This window comes from Neolamprologus multifasciatus, chromosome 4 (assembly GCF_963576455.1).
Source record: "Neolamprologus multifasciatus chromosome 4, fNeoMul1.2, whole genome shotgun sequence".
NCBI classification, from domain to species: domain Eukaryota; kingdom Metazoa; phylum Chordata; class Actinopteri; order Cichliformes; family Cichlidae; genus Neolamprologus; species Neolamprologus multifasciatus.
In genome coordinates this window covers 15,614,965-15,635,404 of record NC_140442.1, presented here as the reverse complement: position 1 = coordinate 15,635,404, position 20,440 = coordinate 15,614,965, and the positions used below count along the sequence as shown (strand labels likewise).

At 40.9% G+C, this 20,440-nt stretch overlaps 1 protein-coding gene across 2 annotated transcripts in view; it reads right to left on the bottom strand.

Moving 5' to 3' along the window:
• The window catches only part of cyth3b (cytohesin 3b), a 47,162-nt gene that overhangs the window by 13,350 nt on the left and 13,372 nt on the right, over window positions 1–20,440 (bottom strand). The window contains exons 2-9 of one of the 2 annotated variants that reach the window (XM_085155876.1): window positions 7,652–7,734; window positions 7,197–7,261; window positions 5,631–5,697; window positions 5,412–5,530; window positions 4,905–4,985; window positions 1,978–2,090; window positions 903–1,051; window positions 249–360 (exon numbers count right to left, since the gene is read on the bottom strand). In XM_085155876.1, coding sequence (XP_085012002.1) covers window positions 249–360; window positions 903–1,051; window positions 1,978–2,090; window positions 4,905–4,985; window positions 5,412–5,530; window positions 5,631–5,697; window positions 7,197–7,261; window positions 7,652–7,734 — 789 coding nt within the window. Of the gene's footprint in view, window positions 1–248; window positions 361–902; window positions 1,052–1,977; window positions 2,091–4,904; window positions 4,986–5,411; window positions 5,531–5,630; window positions 5,698–7,196; window positions 7,262–7,651; window positions 11,720–20,440 lie in introns of those variants that run through there. The other variant, XM_085155875.1, reaches the window with a different exon arrangement.

Genomic DNA, 20,440 nt, shown 5'->3' with positions numbered 1-20,440 from the left:
TGAATGTTTCCTTTTCTATTTTTATCATATGGGTGTGTTTGCAAAGTTTTATCTATCTTTCAGTTAATGTTTTACGATCAAAGGAGAGTGCACGAGCAACAGTTACCACGCAGTTTAAGTTCTCATGAGTCTAATTCTATAGTCGCAGACCAAAAAAAAAAAAGAAGCAGGAGTTCCTAAATAAAGTCAAGCCGGATGTTTTGCATTCCCCCAGAACCTGAGCGTGAGCGTGTGAGACTCAGACTAACCTAATTTAAGCAGCCAGCCTTCTCTGTCTGGGTTGAAGAACGTGTGCGTCAGGTCGTTCCCGTCGTCCTCGGGGATCTTAAAGGGTTCGCTCTTGATGCTGTCGTATAGATTCTGCACAGAGAAAGAAAAGGCAGAAAAACGTTTACGCTTAGATGAAAACACACACACACACACTTCTAACTCACGTGCAAAAACATTCAAGCCTTCAACTACCGGTGCATTAAACATGACACTGAGAAATCAATTTTCAGACAAAGACAAAGATTCATACATCAGTGACTCTGGGAACTTGAAGAGTTTTTAACAAGGTTCCTTTTTGTACCGAAGGAGCACTTTGGCAGACATGACAGCCTCTCGCATGCGAGTCGATCGACTTGTTTTTCGTCTTTTTCTTATTAAATGGCCTGTATTTACCATTTTATTAAAGATCATCATTATCCTGAGCTGCAATGTCTCAATTAGGGAGGCATGACTCTGCTTTTCACAGAGGAGACCTATAAGAGAACCTATAAATTTCCTTTTTGTCTGCTACATTGAAAAAACCCCAAACATTTAATTTAATCCCTCCACTTTTACCTCCACAGTGTTTCAAATGCATACCACATAGGATTAATTCATCAAACCTGACGAAGTAATCAAGTCAAAGTTCTCACCCTGAGTAGCTCCTCTGGGAGATCTCCCCCTTCATTGATTCCTCTGTTCATGGAGATGAAGCGCTCCACTGGGGGCTTGTCTCTGACGTTGGGATTATGCAGGCTGGTGTTCAGCATGATAATGGCAAAAGATAGAACGTAGCATGTGTCTGTGGAGGTAATTACACACAGTGTCACAGGGAAACAAACAAATACAGCACATGCACACTCCACACGTGTGTGTGGAGGTTATAGATTAGTGTGGATGTGATAAAAACAGTTAGAATTTAAAAGAAAATGTGACAAATATGACATTACCAAGAAAGTAGTGGCTGTATAGTAGAGGGCATTCAACTTATTTGCCATAAAAGGGAATTAGAAACATCTTGTAACACATTTTCACACCACAGATTCAAGGAAAACCTGATAAAATGGAGAATTTAATCAACAGAAAAGCCCATCTTCTGACACAGTGTGTTCCTGCTCTTACGACTCGGTTTCATCCATCCACACACTAAGAGCCCCAGACAACATCCTCTACATGTAATTTATAACCCAGTGTGCACCACTCTTGAGGGATGACCAATAACCAAATCTGGGTGTGTCGCCACTGCACCACATCAATATTCACGACCCGAGCCGTCACCTCCTTAACACTAACACGTGAGCAGGAAGGCTATGTGCAACAAGCCAAGACGGCGCTAATGACCGCTATTGACCGGTGATCAATTTCATTATCACTGCTTGAGACACGAATGCTGATCGCACAGGGATTAGTGAGCAACTTGCCAACTTCAGTGGAAAACTGAAGTGGACTTCAGGTCCATTCAAGTTCACACAGAGGCTGAAATAACAAACAAATATTCTGAAGCTGCACCCCCACGCAGTCGCGAAATCTCTGCATGTAGCCACAAGGTAAAGATTTATACAGGTCCAGCTGTCCGGTGAGAGACGACAGACAGACAGAGGCATTGATTTGAATCCGGGTGGTCTGGTGGGCAGAGCATGTTATCCGTCCTGGACTGTCTGGCTGAGTCTGACTCATATATCTGCTGCAGTGCAAACATGTGTGTATTTGTGTACGTGTGTGTGGTACCTGTGGACTGGAAGACGCCGGGATTGCATTGGCAGTACCTGGAGGCAAAAGCCTCCATCATACGATCAATCTTCTGGGCTTCGCCGGGAAGTCTGAAGCTCCACAGAAACTGCCTGCAACAGCAGAGAGCAAGAGGAAAAATGTAATGATGTGTCATGAAATATTGATGTGAATGTTTGTAACAGTATCTGTGTTTTTCCCTGTGAATTACAAAACAGTATTACACGGCACAGACATTTCTTTATATTAGGAGGGTGTATTTATGGCATAAATGAAGACGTCTTTGCTCACAGGCAGTTTTGTTTTTCTAGTGTTAGATTAGATTTTGATATTTCTGCAAAAAAAAAAAAAAACAGCACAAAGAACACTCTTGTCTTTCATGGGACACCCAACAAACCAAACAACTAGAAGTTAGAGCAAACTTTTAAAGCTGTGCATGGGAAAATACTCTATTTTTTTAGCACTTTGAACAAAGCTTTAGGCAGGAATCTGATACACTGATCACCTAACTGGATGCGCAGGTTTGCATGACACATTGTTGACATATAAGAGGTGTGCACACCGGCTCCTCTGTTATCAGTCGCATGAAAAAATATTTATTTAATGGTGACAACACATGTTAATGTAAATCAGCATAAAAATATAACGTGTAAAATACGTTTTGTCCCAGAATTTGCCAATTAGTTAATTATATGTAATTCCAAAATAGGTAACAATGAATACATGTGACAGTGCCCGCACATAACAACAGATCAAAAGTAGCATCGTTGTGCCTCCACTTGATCTCGTCATGGCCACAGTGCTAGTGCAACAAGTGTGACAAAGCAGAGGCCTCATCTGAGTTTACAGTTTTTTCTGAATGCTTAAACCCTAACTGTGATTCTTATAGCACATTTTCTAAAACTATTAATACTTATAGCAAAACCACTCACTGAGTTTGCAAAACTAAAAGCACAAACACTGCTTTGCACTCAGTTTGCCATTTTGTAACACACACTTTGAAAACCTGTAGCTACAATCCACTGCACAGCACTCTTTTTGCAGAACTGTAAACACAACTCACTGCTTTACACTCAATTTCCAAAGGATCAACACACTCCTAGCAAAACTATACACATTTATGGCTATTATTTACATTATTTTGCCATATGTCTGGCACACTGTCACATGTAAAAACTTTTTTAGATAATTAGTTCACTTTGCAATCAGCCCAAGCACTATAATACAGGTAAGCTCTGTGTGTGGAGTACAATGGAGGGAGCAGGAAGAGTGAGAAGTAGAGGAGGCCGAGGAAGAGGACGTGGAGGTGAAGAAGTAGGATGAAGAGGACGACAAGGACAAGGAGGAACAAGAGGAGGACGAGGAGGGGGGAGAGGAGGACGAGGAGGGGGGAAGAGGACGAGGAGGGGGCAGAGGAAGGGTAAGAAGAGTAAGAAATAGAATTGCTGATGACATCAGAGCTACAATAGTGGACCATGTAATCAACCGTGGAATGACCCTGAGGGAAGCTGGTCGACGGGTTCAGCCTAACTCGAGCCGCTACACTGTAGCAAGCATCATAAGGACATTTTGAAATGAGAATCGGTTAGTACAGTCACTTTGCACTAAGATTTGTAGCACTGCCATATGCTAATGAGAAACACAACAATACCATAGATGTAAAAATACTGAAATTGTTACTTTACAGAATTGCTAGACGACCAGATGCTGGGGCAGAGGAAGCATGTTCACTGCAGACCAAGAAACCCATATAGTCAATATGGCGATTGCAAATAATCCTATACTTGGAAATAAACACTTGTGTTTGTTTTGATGTGTGTAAATAAACACCAGTACTTGAAGTTTGGATCCCTCCATGTTTACAGACCTATGACAAAAGTATGAGCTCAAACTGACATGGCCTAGCTTGTGCACAGAGAAAGCAAAAGCCAGATGTGTTTTGTATTCATACCATCAGTGTGCAGTTGGCGCATTGTGTGCTTAGTAGATGATGGCTTGTGTGTACTGTTTGATACGAAAACACCATTTTTACGAAGGTGTGAAGAGTTAATCTAGCTGTGTTCGCTTTTGCAAGAGAACTACAATGTTTTGATAATTGGGTGACAGGTTTTCTTATTTGTGTGTAGAGTTTTGCAAAAATAGCCAATAGTTACAAAAAATGTGCTTAAGCAATCAGAAAAAACTGTAAACCTGGATCTGATTTTGCTTGGATGTGCAGAGCAGCGGTCTCCTTGTGGACCGCTTTGCATGGTTGGTCGTTATGCTCTCCTCCAACTAGATTCTTATTGGCAATTTAGAGAAAAGCACTACATCAATAACATCTCAGCAATATCCAATCCCATATGAAAAGTGTTTTGCGAATTCAACAACAACCTGACCAACTTACAAATTTGCAAATCACATCACAAATGACAACATGACCAAACCATCTAAAAAAGAAATGATCAGCTAGCCTAATTGTTCTAATATTGTTTTTATAATGCCAATTGGTGCATCCCGGGAAAGGTCTCTGACAGATACACCCCTCCCCCCACCCCCACCTTCCCTGCAAACAGTCGGTTGGCTCAAGTGTGGGAACAATTTCAGTCAGGCCAAGATTTTTTACAGCCGTGATATAATGTCATATTTCAACAGTTTACAATGGGAAAACCAAATATGTGAAGTGAAGCCAAGGTGGATTTCTTTCAGTTTGGTCTGTAAAACTCGGTGCACGTCTGGTGTTTACTTTGCAAAAGAAAAGTACCAAAGCAACAATAAAGCTTGTAAAACACCCTCTTATCGTGCTGCAAACTCCCGTATGTTGTTTTGGCTGTGTTTTTTATACTTGAAAACATGCCTGCCCTTCACAAACTTTACAATCTGCACTGTAGTACCCACTCACCGTCGCCTGCTTTAATTCTTTCTTCCTAATATGAGTTGTTAAGTACCTTAAGGCTTGAACGAGGTTGAGGTCTGCAAACTCGTGAAGCTCCACAAACGCCTGGAGGACCTTAATGTTGAAGTCATCCCTGGGGTGGTGGGGAGAAAAAAAACACATGTGATGAGTAGTTCAGCTTAAACAAAAGCAGAAGAAGTGATGAACTCCTATGCTCAGTGACTGAAGCTGGAAAGCAAAGTCCTGCAGCCACGTCACAGTGCCACTCTCAGACAGAGAGCCACTGTGCCGGCTGAGACAGGCAGCGTGATGTCCCCTGTTGTTTTGACATCCTATCCCCATTGACTTCCCTTCGATAAGAACCACATGTCCCCTACACTTTTTTTCCCTCTTTCAGCAGCACGGTCTCCTGGCACTATTGTGCTCCATAAATCCAGACCACCAATTTCCCAGGGCTCTATCACTGATGTCTGAGCACGTGCAGTGCAGATCTGACAAGGACGTGGGGAGAGGAAAAAGAAAGGTGGAAGGAAAACAAAGAGAAAACTGGAGAGCTCACCGTTCCCCTAAATAGTCCCCGATGACTGTTTTGTTGAGCCCTTCTCCTTTGTAGAGGAACTGTGCAATGTCCTCTGGGGTGTTCTGGAGAAGATCATTCTCCAAAAGAAACTGGATTCCCTGTTTTTAAAGAGAGAGCAAGCGCAGCATAAATAGGTATTTTACTCAGTTTCAATGAATGATTTAAATTTAAACTCCAGAGCTGTGGATCTCCTCTGACCTTCTTTGGGTCCATGTTGAACTTTTTCCTTCCCATGGCGATCTGCTTGTTTCTTTGTGTGGTTTTGCTGTGACAAAAACCAAAAAGAATAAAAAAACCCAGAAAACATCCTTCACATGACAGCCGAGTCCAATTTTGCTCCCCGGCTGCTGCGTGTGTTTAGTAGGTCACTTTGTGTCGAGTTTATTCAGGGCCTGTCACAACTGTGTTTACCAACCACTCAGTGAAGTAAAGGCTGAGTTTACATTTGGATTAAACTGAGAAAACTTGAATTTCGTTCATGACATGTGATTGTGCATCAGCTGTTACTGCTCACTTGAGTGTATCTTTTCCCTTTTCTTTAATTCATCTTAGCTAACTGGACGTACATTGTCTCATATTAATGCTCGAAACCGTTTTTGCTCTCACTCCTCGGGAAATCTCCACCTTTGTGTGTCTTTGAACGCTCCCTAAGCCTTACGTGTGCCCAAAAATAGCTGGAGCCCCTTTGCCAGCTGCACCTGAGACACACAAACAGCCTGACACATGACCTCGCCCCACCTCAGCAACCAATCAAATGCAGACTGTTTGGTTAATGTTAAGTCGAGGGACTGTCCTGCTTTTCTCCTCAAACAATGGGGTATTAACATGTTAACACACACACACAAACTGACAGGTGTGAGTCTCACTGCAAAGGTAACTGCATGTTAAAAGAGTAGCAGAGCCAAAGCAAACAAAAACTAATGAGCTGATCTCTTGGCGGTTCATTGAAGCCATCCAAACATGCAACACTACTACTTTTTGACTTGACTTCATTTAAATCTCCAACACTATTAGCTATCCTGCTAATTAAGGCCTAGAGACCAATTAGTGACCATCTAGGGACCACTGGTCACTGGGGAAAAGAGTGCGTTCTGCTACTGGTTGACGAAATACGTTGGTTAACTTGGTTAACTAAAGCACAACTTTGAAGGCGAATGTTTCAGTTTTTCCAGTTTCACAGCTTCACAATCACTCGGAGAGTAAACTGGCGAGTGTTTGCAGACAAGTTGGCGACTTCCATGTAAGCTACAGAGGGACGCAGCAATCTGCTCATAAACAAAGCAATCACAAAGAGGTTTTTGGTGGAGCACCACCCTCTTTCCAACAGATTTCACCTAGCATCAGCTAGCAACCACTCAACAACTATTCAGGAAATACACATTTCCTTAGCAATCGGGGGCACCGACCAGTTTCTATGACTGTGTGACTGAAGTTTAATTTAGCATTTGAGGAACTGCTGGTACCAGCTATTTAAATGTTCACTTTTTACTTCTTTAGTCCATTTGATATCATTTAAAATTAATACTTCTGAGTTTTACATGAATTTATGTAAAGAAAAAAAAGGTAAAACTTCATGTTATCTTGGTCCTATGAAAACACAGATGAGCATTATTATTTACTTTTAGATTTTATTGCCTATTCAACGACAGCTTACAAACAAAACTAAGAGCCAAGAAAATGCTATCATAAGGACACAATTCATAATGAAAATAATCGCACAACATGTAAAAAAAAAAAAAGAAAAGAAAAACAATCAAAACTCACCTCTCCCCCACACAGGTTAGCTGCTCGATCTCAGTCATTACCTCTGCAATCTCAAACTTCAGCCGCTGAAATCGAAGGACAGAGTCGCTTGTTTCATAAAGTCAAGTTTATAGCTCCTGAGACAACACAGTGCAGCTCTTGAATGATCTGCAAACACAGTCTATGATTTTATTAGTTAAATATATTTAATAGTGAAAGGCTTGCTTATTAATATGACGAACACATATGTCATTTCATGACAAAAGGCAACAGGAAACTAATATAAGTAAATGTAACAATATAAGATCTGAAAACAAATGAAATAAGGTTCATTGTTCTGCACTGCACCAGAGGACTTTTCAGACATGCAACGCACATCACCAACCATTTTTATTAGTTTGAGGCTTGCTCCGAATCATTCATTTAGAAGTGTTTGATCAGATTACTCAAATAACATTAATTCCACTGTTACTCACTTCAATATCATCCAGAAGCTCTTTTTTCCTACGCCGTATGTTTGACAGCTCATCTCTTTCCTCTAAAGACAGGTCCTCGGGCACTGGAAAACACAGCGTGCAGGGAAAATGAAATAGCATGTGAGTGATAGAGAGGGGCAGGGTTATGACGGTGGATTAATTTAATTCAGCTTCCGACCAGCCAGACAGAGTCACGGGGATTAAGCTTTGACAGCGCATACCTGTTCGATGAATCCATCCCAGAGACATTACTCATGACCCAAATTAATACACTAACAGACAGAATTGCCACTTCATTTTGAAAGCCGGGATTAAATGCAGCAAAGAGACTGGGAAGGAGTGTGCCGGGAAGTTCCACAGATATTTTTTTTTGTGGCCTTTTCTACTCTTGCATATTTTATGTTATCCTGCAGGTGGGTGTGCTGTTGAACCTTGGATTATTCACAAATTCCCTTCCTAAATATGAAGATTAAATTTGGTCCAATTCTGATCCATGATTACAGATTTATTAACTGGTGAAAAGTCTTTGCTGGAGCTCACGCAAAGTCACATGGTCAGATTAGTTTTTAACAGGTGATTTCCACGCATTTCAAAAGGTCCCCGAGGTCTCTCAATAAAGTGAATGCTCTGCCAACATTCATGCTTGCTTTGCTTTCATTTCTGTCTCTCCAACCTCTCATAACAAATGGAGCAGGGTAAAGTTTCCAGTTTCTTCAGGCGTTCCAGAGTCCATCATTTCAGCTTCCAAAAGCCATTTTGGGAAAACAAAAACCACTTGGTCTTGCAATCAAGCTTTCATTTTTTGTACTCAGGATGTCATAGTGAAATACTATAGACTCTTAAAGACTATCAATCTAAATATCAGTGGTGTCATTACTTTATAGCAATACTGAGGGGTGAAGATTCAACACACAGCTCTGAAATCTCTTATGCAAACTTTCTTGTACTGTCTTTAAGTAGTCTGCAGGAATAGTTCTCCAGGCCTCTTGAAGGACCTTCAAAGCTCTTCTCTGGACGTTTTCTCTGCTCTCTCTCAAAATGGTCCCACACTGCTTCGGTAATGTCAAGGTCTGGACTCTGAGGAGGCTGTGGACACTTATTTTCTATCTCTCTTCTGAGCTCCTCCAAATATTTTGCTGACCATTTGAAACACAAACTTTAAATTTGGATTCATCACTCCATCAGATGTACCAGTAATTTTTAGTCTAGTTCTCGTGTAATTTGGCATACCTAAGCCTTTCCTCCCTGTTTCTTTTCCTTCTGAATGGTTTCTTGCCAGCCGCCCTTCCACTGAGACCATTGCTGATTAGGCTCTATTGAACAGTAGATGGATGAACTCACGGGGCCAGATGCATCTCTCAGGTTCTATGTCAGGTCTTTGGTGGATTTGCTCTTGTTTCTTAAGGACATCAATCTTGGGTACTGTTCATCTACTCTACATAGCTTTTCTGACAGTTCTTCATTTGTTTCCCACTTGTCTAGTTTCGTCAAACTTTTTAAGGACACACTGCACACCATTCCAACATATGTAAAGTTATCAGCTGGTCTTTTTAATCACCTTGTTGGAACAAAAACTACATTTGTTCTGTAAAACTGTGTTACCTTTGATTTTTTTCATAGAAAAAAGACAAGCTAAAGATCTAAAGGTACAATTTAAAATTGTTTCTTTGCCAATGATAAGTGTAGACACAACACTGATTCATCCCTTGAGTTAGGCCCCTTTTTCATGCTTGAATTAAGGTACAGCAGGTCGGTATCAGTGCGAAAAACAGACAAACAAAAAAACATTCCTCTGAAAATTGTCAGGTACAAGGACTGGATTGAAAATGAGTGAACAAGTGGCCAATGTCCAAAGAAAATGTTTTGAAAAACCTTCAGAAAGACTGTTGCTCAACTTTAAAAAAATATTTACCGGTAGAAGAAAGTCAGGCTCCTTGGAAGCAAAATACGAAGTAATGCGAGGTGGCTTGAGACTTGTGCAGTACTTTTTTAAATAAAATATTATTAGAAACTGCTTAAGTATATGAAACAGTATGAAATGTGTGTACATGTAGGTTCTTTATCATGTGCATCCTGTTAGTGTGTTATATAGTTTGTGATTTTATACATTAATTACTAAAGTATAGATGTATCTAAATCAAAGAGCAGGTTTAGACGATATGAGGCTTTTGTGGTTCTCATGAGAATTTCCTTTAAAACCAAATTAAAACCACAGAAACTTTCCTGCTGAAAAGCAGATGACATCCATAAACAACCCTCTATGTATGTGTCAAATATGCGGGATGGCACGCAGACACACACACGACCACTGAGCATCTGGCGAGGCCTGCCCCCTCAAATATTGGCTTTTTGATAGTCAACTCTCATCGAGCCGTCTTTTGGGGTAATTAACACAGCAGAGAGAGAGCAGCACATCACGCAACATTACATGTTTTATAGCATGAGTCAACAGACAATGTATGCACAGGTGAGCACACACTATGCTCGCCATGCATGCATGCATGCAGAATTTACATTTCACTAACATGACATTTATTTTATCCTACCCTTAAGGTCCCAAGAGCCACCTACTTATTTACTTCATTTAACCGTTCCACGTCAAACTCTTCCACCCCCTCAGACCCCACAGAGAAAAATCTCCCCCACTCTTCCACACATCAGAAAACAGCAATCCATTTGAGAGCAAGCTGACAGGAAGTAGGTCATTTTCACATGGAGCTATACCAGATTGAGCGTCTCCTACGCCGTTCCTCGCTCTCGCGCACATGCACACACTCCCCCTCTATCTCACCCTTTGTCCGCCTCCACTCTAGTGCTTGAAGTGGGGGTGAGAGCAGATTCAAATCCCCAAACTGAATCATAGCACTAAGCAGCTTTGCAATCCAGGCACACACACCCACCCCTCCACAACTGTAAATAATGGAGGGAAAAAAAGGGAAAGTTATTTCCTCTCGTCTTTATCTATCTACTGTATCACTCTCTCACACCGTCTGAATCAGTCCCTCTCCCCGGTCCTGCTCTGTAAGACAAAGTGACAGAAGCAGCATGGACTATTAGGTTATTACATTCTGAGGGCATGGAGCTCATGTTATCACAGATGAGCAGTCGGTCGAGAGGGTAGGGATCCAGATGGGTGTAGATAGACATTTTTCTCACACACTATCTACCAAATTCTACAAGACAAAGCAAAAGGGGGAAAAAGAAAGAAGCAGGGTGCAGTGCTTCAAAAAAGAAGAAAAAGAAAAGAAAAAAAGATATAAGAAATTTATAAAAGCAATTATTACACATAAGTGGGTCAAATGTTAATGGAGTATAAAAACTGTGTCGACCAAGCAGTGCAAGACTGAATGATGACGCACTCGTAATGTGCCAAGACATCAAAAGAAGCTCTTTTATTAGCTTGACTGCACTGAGGAAAAACCGTATTTTAAGATGTAAACTCTGACACATGGTATAATGGTGCTCTCTTCTCACTCTTTTACTTCTCAAAGCATCAATTAAGCTTGTAAATGTTCCAAATGACAAGGAAACTGTCGCTATTAACACAGCTGCTATTACATTTACACAATACAAGATATTTTTTGTAAAGGATTTGCAAAGTGGGAATATCAGAGGGAGAAGACGATTGGGGCTGTGTGGGTTGTACGGGATCTTTTTATTATTATATAATTTCAATCTTTTTTTCTTTATGGTATCTTCAGATAGATGACTTGTGCTGTAGTTACATGTGGGGAAACAGAGGTTTTAAACCACTGCATGACCAAACCAACTGAGATGATGTGCTGTGCACGTGGTTTACCTTTGAAATTGATGCATTCAAGACCAGGACCGGGTCTCCAACTATCGCAGTCAGATGCCGTCTTCAAAGTGACTTTGGTGCATCAGGACTTTTATCAGTTTGCGACTGAATGCATGGAACTGCCAACTTTACCTCAATCTATTTGTGATAATTTGTCAGGTAACTGTGTCTGTTTTCCACAGAAATCAGCCAGAACCTCACAGATCTGAAACTAGAATTTAGAAATTCCTCCAAAAACAGCAATGCAGTTGCATAACGATGTAATAATAATTACATCGTTATTATCTGTAATTTTGCAGATAATAACGATGGTGATTTATCTGCAAAATTACATTGTTGATCGGAATATGACCAGAATGCAACCAGTTGAGGAAAGTCCTCTATTGGAAAGACTTGTTCAAAAAGAGATGTTATGGACTGACTCAGACAGATTGCCAACATGTTGGAACCTACAGATTTAGGGTGTTGCACGCTCAACCAGTGGGTGATCAACTAGCTGCCTCAACTACAGTTGATGAATATGAGAAAAGTGAATACAACCACCAAGCAATCACCAATTTAACACAGACATAAGAAGGTTGCAGTTCTGTTTTTACTCTGGATTGACTGAACGATTAGGAAAATTGACGTATCTGAAATGTTTAAATATATTTAATTCAGTCTTAATGTATTCTTACTTGGCAGAAAGACTGATACATACTCAGCCATCTAATAAAAATGAGTCTACTGTACTTTGCTCATTTTTGGGATCCTTTAATCACATTATTAGATTCTCTGATCAAATCTCTAAATCTAATACTTTACTCCTGCAGCAACTACTCAACTCAAGACACAGCACAGCAACTAGACTCCAGAAAATGAGTGCAACCACTTAAAAAAGTCTTCTTCTTTTACACTTTGGTTTTCCACACAGATTAAACAAAAAATAAAAACAAAAAAAGCAGTAAATCATGTTAATTAGTAAACATTAGACTGTTTCCTTTGTCTCTAGCCTACGATAAGCAAACCAGCTGCTAGAAGTGGTTTCATATTGCCTAGACAGACAAAGTTGTATCAGCCCTCTTATCCAAGTCTTTGCAAGATAGCAAACAAGCCTAAAAATGTCAAGCCACTTCTGTGAAATCAGACTAAAAGTTCATTGTTGACCCTGTTAAAAAAAAATAACTCTAGAACTTTAAAGGTTTGCCTGGAGAGCATAGAAAAATTGTAACTGGTATCCATGAAAAACTCCATCCCGTGATAGCCCCAAAACAGCCACTACAAGGACTGCTTTGTTGACTTAAGTGTGTGATATTTTTCATTGAGTGTAATGCTGAACCCGTGGAAAAGGGTCTGTGGGGGGTTAAAGGAGCGCAAAGAAAGTTGTGACGAGTCTGCTTCTAAGAGAAACAAAGACACAAACGGGAGTGTTTAGTGCCAAACGGCAAAGAAAAGTAAAGGCACAAGAGTGAACAGATAGCAGCCCACCAGACATCTTCACACTCTCTGCCTCTGTTGTTCTCGATTCTTGGCTGCAGTTAAGTATCCTCATAAAGCGGTAATTGTGGAGCAAAGAGACCCCACGGACAACCTACGTCGGAAATGCGCAAAACACTCCTCCATCCATCCTACTCTGGCTGAAAGAGCTCGACTGGACCGGAGAATGGGACAAATTGTCTGAGAAGATCAAATCTGTTTTGGTTAACAATCCCCCTGCTGTGTGCGTTTTGTAGCATGTGGAAAACTCAGAGTAATGTGATATGATTATAAGGCCAAATATCACTGTGTAGCCAGCCCGGGGCATCAGATGCACTATACATCTAGAAGTTTGTGAGCGTGTATTTCCATTTTTTCAAAAAACCTAAATTAGGTTATATACAAACGCTCAACCCTAGGCTCAGCCACACAGATTACCAAAGCAACACCACTCAGCCATTTTATATTATGACTTAGGGGGCTGCTGCTCCAGTTATAATCAATACATCATCATAACAGATCAAACTTGCGTGCTTAGCCTTTTTTCCCTGCATTAGTAGCCAAGAATGTACGGATGAGTAACCGCCCCTGTGCTGAAGTTTTCATAGACATCACGTGATCCCGAACATTTCCAACAGAAAGGTCACCGAGTCTGAATCTTCCCCTTCTCGGACTCACACGCATCATTTTCCAGTCTTCAAGCCCTGTAACCAGACGGGTCATCACCAGCTCTATGGGTCAGCAAAAAGGTCACAAGCCATGTGTTGTTACTGACATACTTAACTGATCATGATTAGCACTTTATATTAAGATGCATATGTTTACTGTTACCAGGTAAAGCTGCTTATTTCCCAAGGGAGCATCAATATTGATGAATGGATCCATGTTTGATTTTTTCCCTCCTGTTCATCCAGTACTGGGGGGATCGCACTAGTTTGTGACACCCTGCTCCACTACACTATGGAACCACTACTTACTCACTGTTAACCAACAGACTTATTAACGCTTTGTCATGCAATTCATATACGTATGGGTGACCCTACTTTCACAGGTAAAGGATCTGTCTACTTGGACCTTCCTGCTCTTTTTGTTGTATTTTTACCAACTAAGATGGTGTGAAAAGACCTTTGAATGGTTAAAGTCTCTCATGTTGAGTTAGATTTTCTAAAGCCTGAAAAAGAGCCCAGGGAACATGAAGCGCCCCAGTTTTAATAAGTGTTTTTAACATAAAAATACACCATATGAGTTGAGTGTCGACTACTCTTGTGGTACAGTCTCTTTATAAGACCCATACTGACCAAAGTGTGTAAGACAAATTAATTCCTGCTATCCTTAAACAGCCGTCAGAAGATTGAGGGAAAATTCTTGGTTTTGAAAGAGTTACCAGAAACAATGACACAATCAATGAAAAACCCACGATCCCTCTGTTAGAATAACACATCATATGATTGTAACATGGTTGCTCAAATCATCATGAAAAGATGCTAATTATTGACAATGGAAAGATATCCACAGCCTTGCAGTGTGTCAAAAAAGTCCTATGTGCAAAACAATACATCTGTGATGAGCTCAGCTGGCATGGGTCAGGGCAAATGGCCAATTTCAGTGTGTACTTTGTTAAGAGTAAGTTTTACTTCATGGATAGTGTTCCTCAGAGCTGTTTAGCTTTTAGCATTATTTCTTAATATCTTCATAAAATGGGAAAGAAGAACCCAGGTCAAAAAGAAGCCAAACAGGAAGCATGTTTGCAGATCACTCTCCTTCCTTTCAGTATTTAGGTCAGTGAGTTAAAAAAAAAATCACTTATGATTAGTGGCAAAGTCTTATGACCGGATATAAATGTGTCTTGCCTGCTCCAGATTTTCATAGTGGTCATAAAAAGAGATCACATGCAAATTATTCATGCCACAGATAACTGAGGCTGTTTTTCAAGTCCACTCATGATCCACACTTACATAATCTCAATGTAATTCTTTATTGAACTCAGTGATCACATTCTATATAAAAAAGAAATTTCAAAAAGCTCAACAATTAATACTTGTGGATGTATACAGCAGTGCTAAAGGGCACATTAGAGCTATAAAATATATTTACGAAAGCACCTAATGAAGCTGAAAACCGCCCGGGGCCTTGAATAATACACGACACAGAAGGACCCCCATTACTGTCTGACGCGAAACCCTACTGCAAAAGAGATTAGAGCTGAATCATGTGGCTTTCATTGGAAAATATAAAAAATATATATTTAAAAGTATAACTAGTTTCTGAAATATGAGTGTGAGTTCACTGTGCTCAAATGGCCTCCACATTCACCAGATCTCAATCCAACAGAGCACCTTTGGGATGTGGTGTAGCGGGGGATTAGCTCCATGGATGTCCAGCTGACTAATCTGCATCGATCGTGTGATCCTATCATGTCAATACCAAAATCTCTGAGGAATGTTTCCAGCACCTTGTTGAATCTATGCCACAAAGAATTAAGGCCTCAGTTCACTGTATGAAACTTCTGGACGCTACTGGAGAAGAAATGAGGAGCTTATTGAAACCAAAAGAGGGTCCAAGCTGGTACTAGCAAGATGCATCCAATAAAGTGGCCGTTGAGTGAACATGACAGTGGGCCAGGGGCCAATTAATTAACAAACTATACCAATATTCTCTCTTTGAAATTATTTTCACGTCAGTTATCTTGACACAGAATTTGTAACAGAGCTTCTCTACTGAAAAAGAAAGTGGCTGGTAGGTCAGTCCTGTGGTTATCCTGATTTCTCGCTGGTTATAGGTTCATGAGCTTGAGAGTTGCTCTCTTGAACAGAACCATGATAGAGCACAAGAGCAAACAGAGACAGCGAAACATTTCCTGATTTTCACCAGGTTTTCAGTGAGACAATGGAGGGGATGTCTACAGCAGTTCAGTGCACTAGGTTGGGCTCCATGTAACAATAGCAACCACATAAACATGAGGATGCCAGAACCCATTCCCACAACAGGCTACTTAAGGAGAACTAACACAAGTTTGCAGCACAGCCCATGCTGGACTGTGGAGAATGATATAAGGGAGAGTTGATGTTTCAAAATTAGGTGACACAGGGGAAAAAAATGACCTCCAAATGGTTTATATTCAAATTCAAAATTCTCATGTTTAGCACATCTCTATGTCACTATAGTTAAAATGCAAGATACCAACATGTGACTCAACAAGATCCCTATTCTCACCGGAGTTTTACAATAAAACACACAAACCACATTGTCTTCTCCTCGGTTCTCATGATGATTGACATGCATTCAGAAGAGGAGCGTGTCCTTATGGTGGTCTGCCCTGTAACAGGCAGTACTGTGGCTGACTGCAATAAGAGCATCTACACTGTTTTTAGCAGCTTGTTCCGCACTCATGTAAGCTGCAATTGTGGCTGGTAGGTGTGTAGTAATTGTTCTTCCCCTCGGCGTTACTCCTACTCACTGCTCTCAAGCATGCACAGGCACAGAGAAACACACACACACACACATACAGACAGGCGCGCGCACCGACAGCCTCTTTGACAGTTTCTGCCTCTTGACAGATGACAGCAGCAGTGTGGAAATAGCACACATTCCTCTTACTGCAACTGTCCAGTCGGGCCCAACCAGGCCTCCATACACCGCCTAACCTTATTCTTTAAATCAGATTCTGTGCATTGTCTTTTATCTTCAACTCATCCTTCTTTTCTCTTAAGATGCATCAGCCACTTTCCACATGAGAACACTCAGTTCCCACATCAGCACTAACAGAGAAATCAAAATGCCCATCTTCGCTTAATAAAAGCTTCCAAATACATCTGCCGTGCACTCCATATTAGATCAGCAGCACTGATGGTGCAGCAGAGTGAGGTAAGGCAGCAAACCCTAACAGCAGCAGAAGAGTGCATTCGTTTTTGCAGCTGGGGTTCAATATCATTTTATTGAATCTGAATCCCTTAAAAAAAGATCTCATCAGTAATGGCTTCCATTATTTGTACTTCATGTTTGCAGTAAAAGCTTAATAAACCAGCTACTGGAGAAAAGTTTTCCTTGGTTCTGACTTTAAGTTTAATATGAACACTACGGAAATGAAAGTGAGAATAAGTGAGACTGAGCCTTTACACACCGGACTTGTAAAATCTGTGACTATTTTGTTAAATACATTTTTCAGACTCACCCATTCTTTATGGAGCTGCTCACAACCATGGTGTAATTTCACTCAAAAATCTGTGACGTTTATTTTTTCACACCAAGCTCGATTTTTCTATCTTATAGCATGCAAATAAGCAGCTCTGACCAATGAGATCACTGCATTGCACTTGTTGTTTCAAACATGTACCAGTACTGAATATACAAATAGTAAAATAATACTTTTTTTTTACCTCAGACACACAGCCAGACATTGCTCCAGGTCTGAAATCATTTCTCTGCCTCCTCTGATTTGGACCTAACTCTGCCAACAACACATCAAACTGATCCACATGCATGGAAGAGTTTGTTTCACGAGTATAAAACAAAAGGAACAAGAAAGAGCACCTCCAAACTCAAGATCATGGTCCTCAGCCTGAAAATGGTAGAGTGCCCACTCAGGGTTAGGGATGAGTTGTTGCCCAAGTGGAGGAGTTAAAGTATCTTGGGATCTTGTTCACAAATGAGGGACAGTCGAATGAAAGACTCACGGACTGACTCCATAGTGATGTGTTGTGGTGAAAACAGAGCTGAGCCTGAAAGTGACCTACATTCCTAGCCTCACCTACGGCCAAGAGCTTTAAGTTGTGACCAAAACAGCCTGTATTTACAAGTGGAAGAAGTTAGCTTCCTCTGAAGAATCTCTGGGCACTCCATTAGATATAGGATGAGGAGCGCAGATCAAAAGGAGCCAGTTGAGGTGATTCAGCCATCTGACCAGCACATTCTAGGCAAGGTGTTTCGGGCATGTCCTGCTGGGAGGAGACCCTTGTTTAGTTTTGCCTCATAAGAGCTGGAAGAATTGTTAGAGAGACAGAGGTCTGCGCATGTCGGCTTTGACTGCTCCTGCAACTCAAACCTGGGTAAATGGTAGAGAGCGGATGGATGGATGGATGGATGGATGGATGGATAGATGGATGGATCAGATGAAAGTTTTCTGCCTATCAAAATAAAAATGCATGTCTATGACAAACAAGGGAGGTGAACACACCATAATCCAGAGAAATATAAGAAGAACCTAAACAAACCATAATACGTGTAGTTATCAAGGTCAGTAGTGCAGGATAAGTGGAGTGAATGCAATATTGAACGGTGCGGAAGACATACCAAAAGGCACGCAGCAAAACGAATGGATGTCTCGGACATGAGAGCGGACCAGCAACTGAGCTCTAAGGGAGTGTTTTTAAAAAGCACTCTCACACCAAGCCAAGTCTTACCAGCCGCCCCCTCTCCACTAACTGCAAGAAAAGGTGCAAGACAAGCACGACAGAGCGGCTCGTCACGCCATCACCAATGCTTTCACTTTCCACACTGCTGCTAAAGGTTTTTCATACGCCTGCACCTACAAGAAATTAAAAAACTGACCCGGTGAATCCACAAGGTTCAAAAGTTCAGAGGTCACTAAGGTGATCGCACTTCATCCTACAAGGAATGTGAACCGCCAGATCAACATATGAACCTGGCTAAAATAAAAGACGTAGCGAATTTTTATCTTTGTGTGAAAGATGAAAACAATTTCTGCCTGTTAAAAACACTCAAACTGCCCAGTTTGAGCACTGAAAAACACATCTGATGTGGGAAACTGCATTTGGTTCTTGGACCTGACACATTTAGACATAATACTTTATTCTCTTTGAGCATGAAAACTTGTTTAATGTTTTAATTTTGTATTTAGTTAGTACATGCAACCACCACGAAACTCCATCAATATCAAGGAAAAGAAAAATCTCTCTTTGCACTGTTCGTTCGCCTCAAAGAGATGACTGACTTCCAAATCTACAGCAGTCACTCGTTGTTGGTGCTCATCTCAGAGACAACCAAAGCATTCCCCTTTATGAAAATTAGATTACAAAGGAAAATCAAAGGTTACATCAAACACAACATGGCTGTTTGATTCTTCAAAGCCTCAAAGACCATATAACACAATCCCTTGAAGCAAGACAGTCTCTTCACACAACCCACTAGTCACAGTCAAGTATTCATGAAGTGCATTTGCCAAATTTCACTCTAAAGCTTCCTTTTCCCTTTGGATTCGAAAGGCATTCTCTCATTGGTTTATTTTTGGGTCATCATATGCAATTATTCTCAGACAAATTGCTCGAGCGGCTGCTGTGATACGATCCCTGGTTGCCTGCCACGTCACAGAGGCTGGTATTGTTTTCACCTTCTGTAAATTTCGAGTCACTGAGCGCATAGATGGCCTTTCATCATGACTGTTAATGAATTCTTTCACGAAGTGCTGAATTATTGCTGCTGGATACACGTTTTGACTGAAACAGTTTACAAAGTTTTGCAAGTATTGCAACTGATAAACGATCGCACCGTCAGTCTGCGGAAAGTCTGTCAACAGCAGAAAGACGGAGACCTTTTCTTATCACACAGACTACATCCTACTTGCCTTTTTACCAGAGAGCAAAGAAATTTGAAGGGAAGAAAGTGATCTTGACAGCCTGCTGCCTCACCAATCACCAGCTGACAGTGATAGCATAGGTATGTTTGAGATTAACCCAATTGCAGTTTTGTTTTTTTCTTTTCCGCTCTTTGTAATCTCACACCCTGTCTAGACAAGACCTTTCCTAATTGACGGAGGAATCAACTGTTACGCAAACACCACCAACTCCCAAGTCAAGAAGCCTGCATGCGTGGGGGCTACAATAAGCCCTGAAGAATTCTTCTGTTGAGTCAAATGTATCGAGATGACGGCTCCCTCGTTTAATCATCAGCAATCTCCACATAATGTCTCCTTTCCCAGCCAGCCTACACAGCTAATTACAGGATAGCCTGAGCACGAGAAACTCAAAAACTCAAGTTGCTGTTTACAACAATGGATCCCAAAGTTGGGCTTGTGGATCACCCAAGGGGTTGAAAGATGCTTGCAAAAATAAGAAAAGACAGAAAACATTTCTGCTATGAAAAAAATACTTTTTTTTCACCCCTTGTTTATGAAATGTTTGGTTAAGCTGCTCAGAGCTAACCAGAACTAAGAAGCAGAGATGGAAAATTGTCTCAAACTGTGTAAAACTTTCCTAACAAGACAGAGTATTCCCAGAACCCCTCCCTGAACCACCAACTGTCTAATCAGCCTAACTTTACCAAATGTAGTGGGCTAGGCAAGGCAGGGCTTGTTTAAGCCAGAATGCTACTGCTGTACTGGGAAAACTTATAACCCAACTTCTCGTGTGACACAGCACACTGTTGCCATCTCTACACAATATTGTTTCTTATTTCTTTCATACATTTCTAGATCTTCAGTTTCTGTGCTCAGTATTAAGCGGTATTGCCTTCAAACGTAAGAAGAGTGATCAAAGAAAATAAGTTGAAATGTATATTTATTCTATAGATATACATTTAGG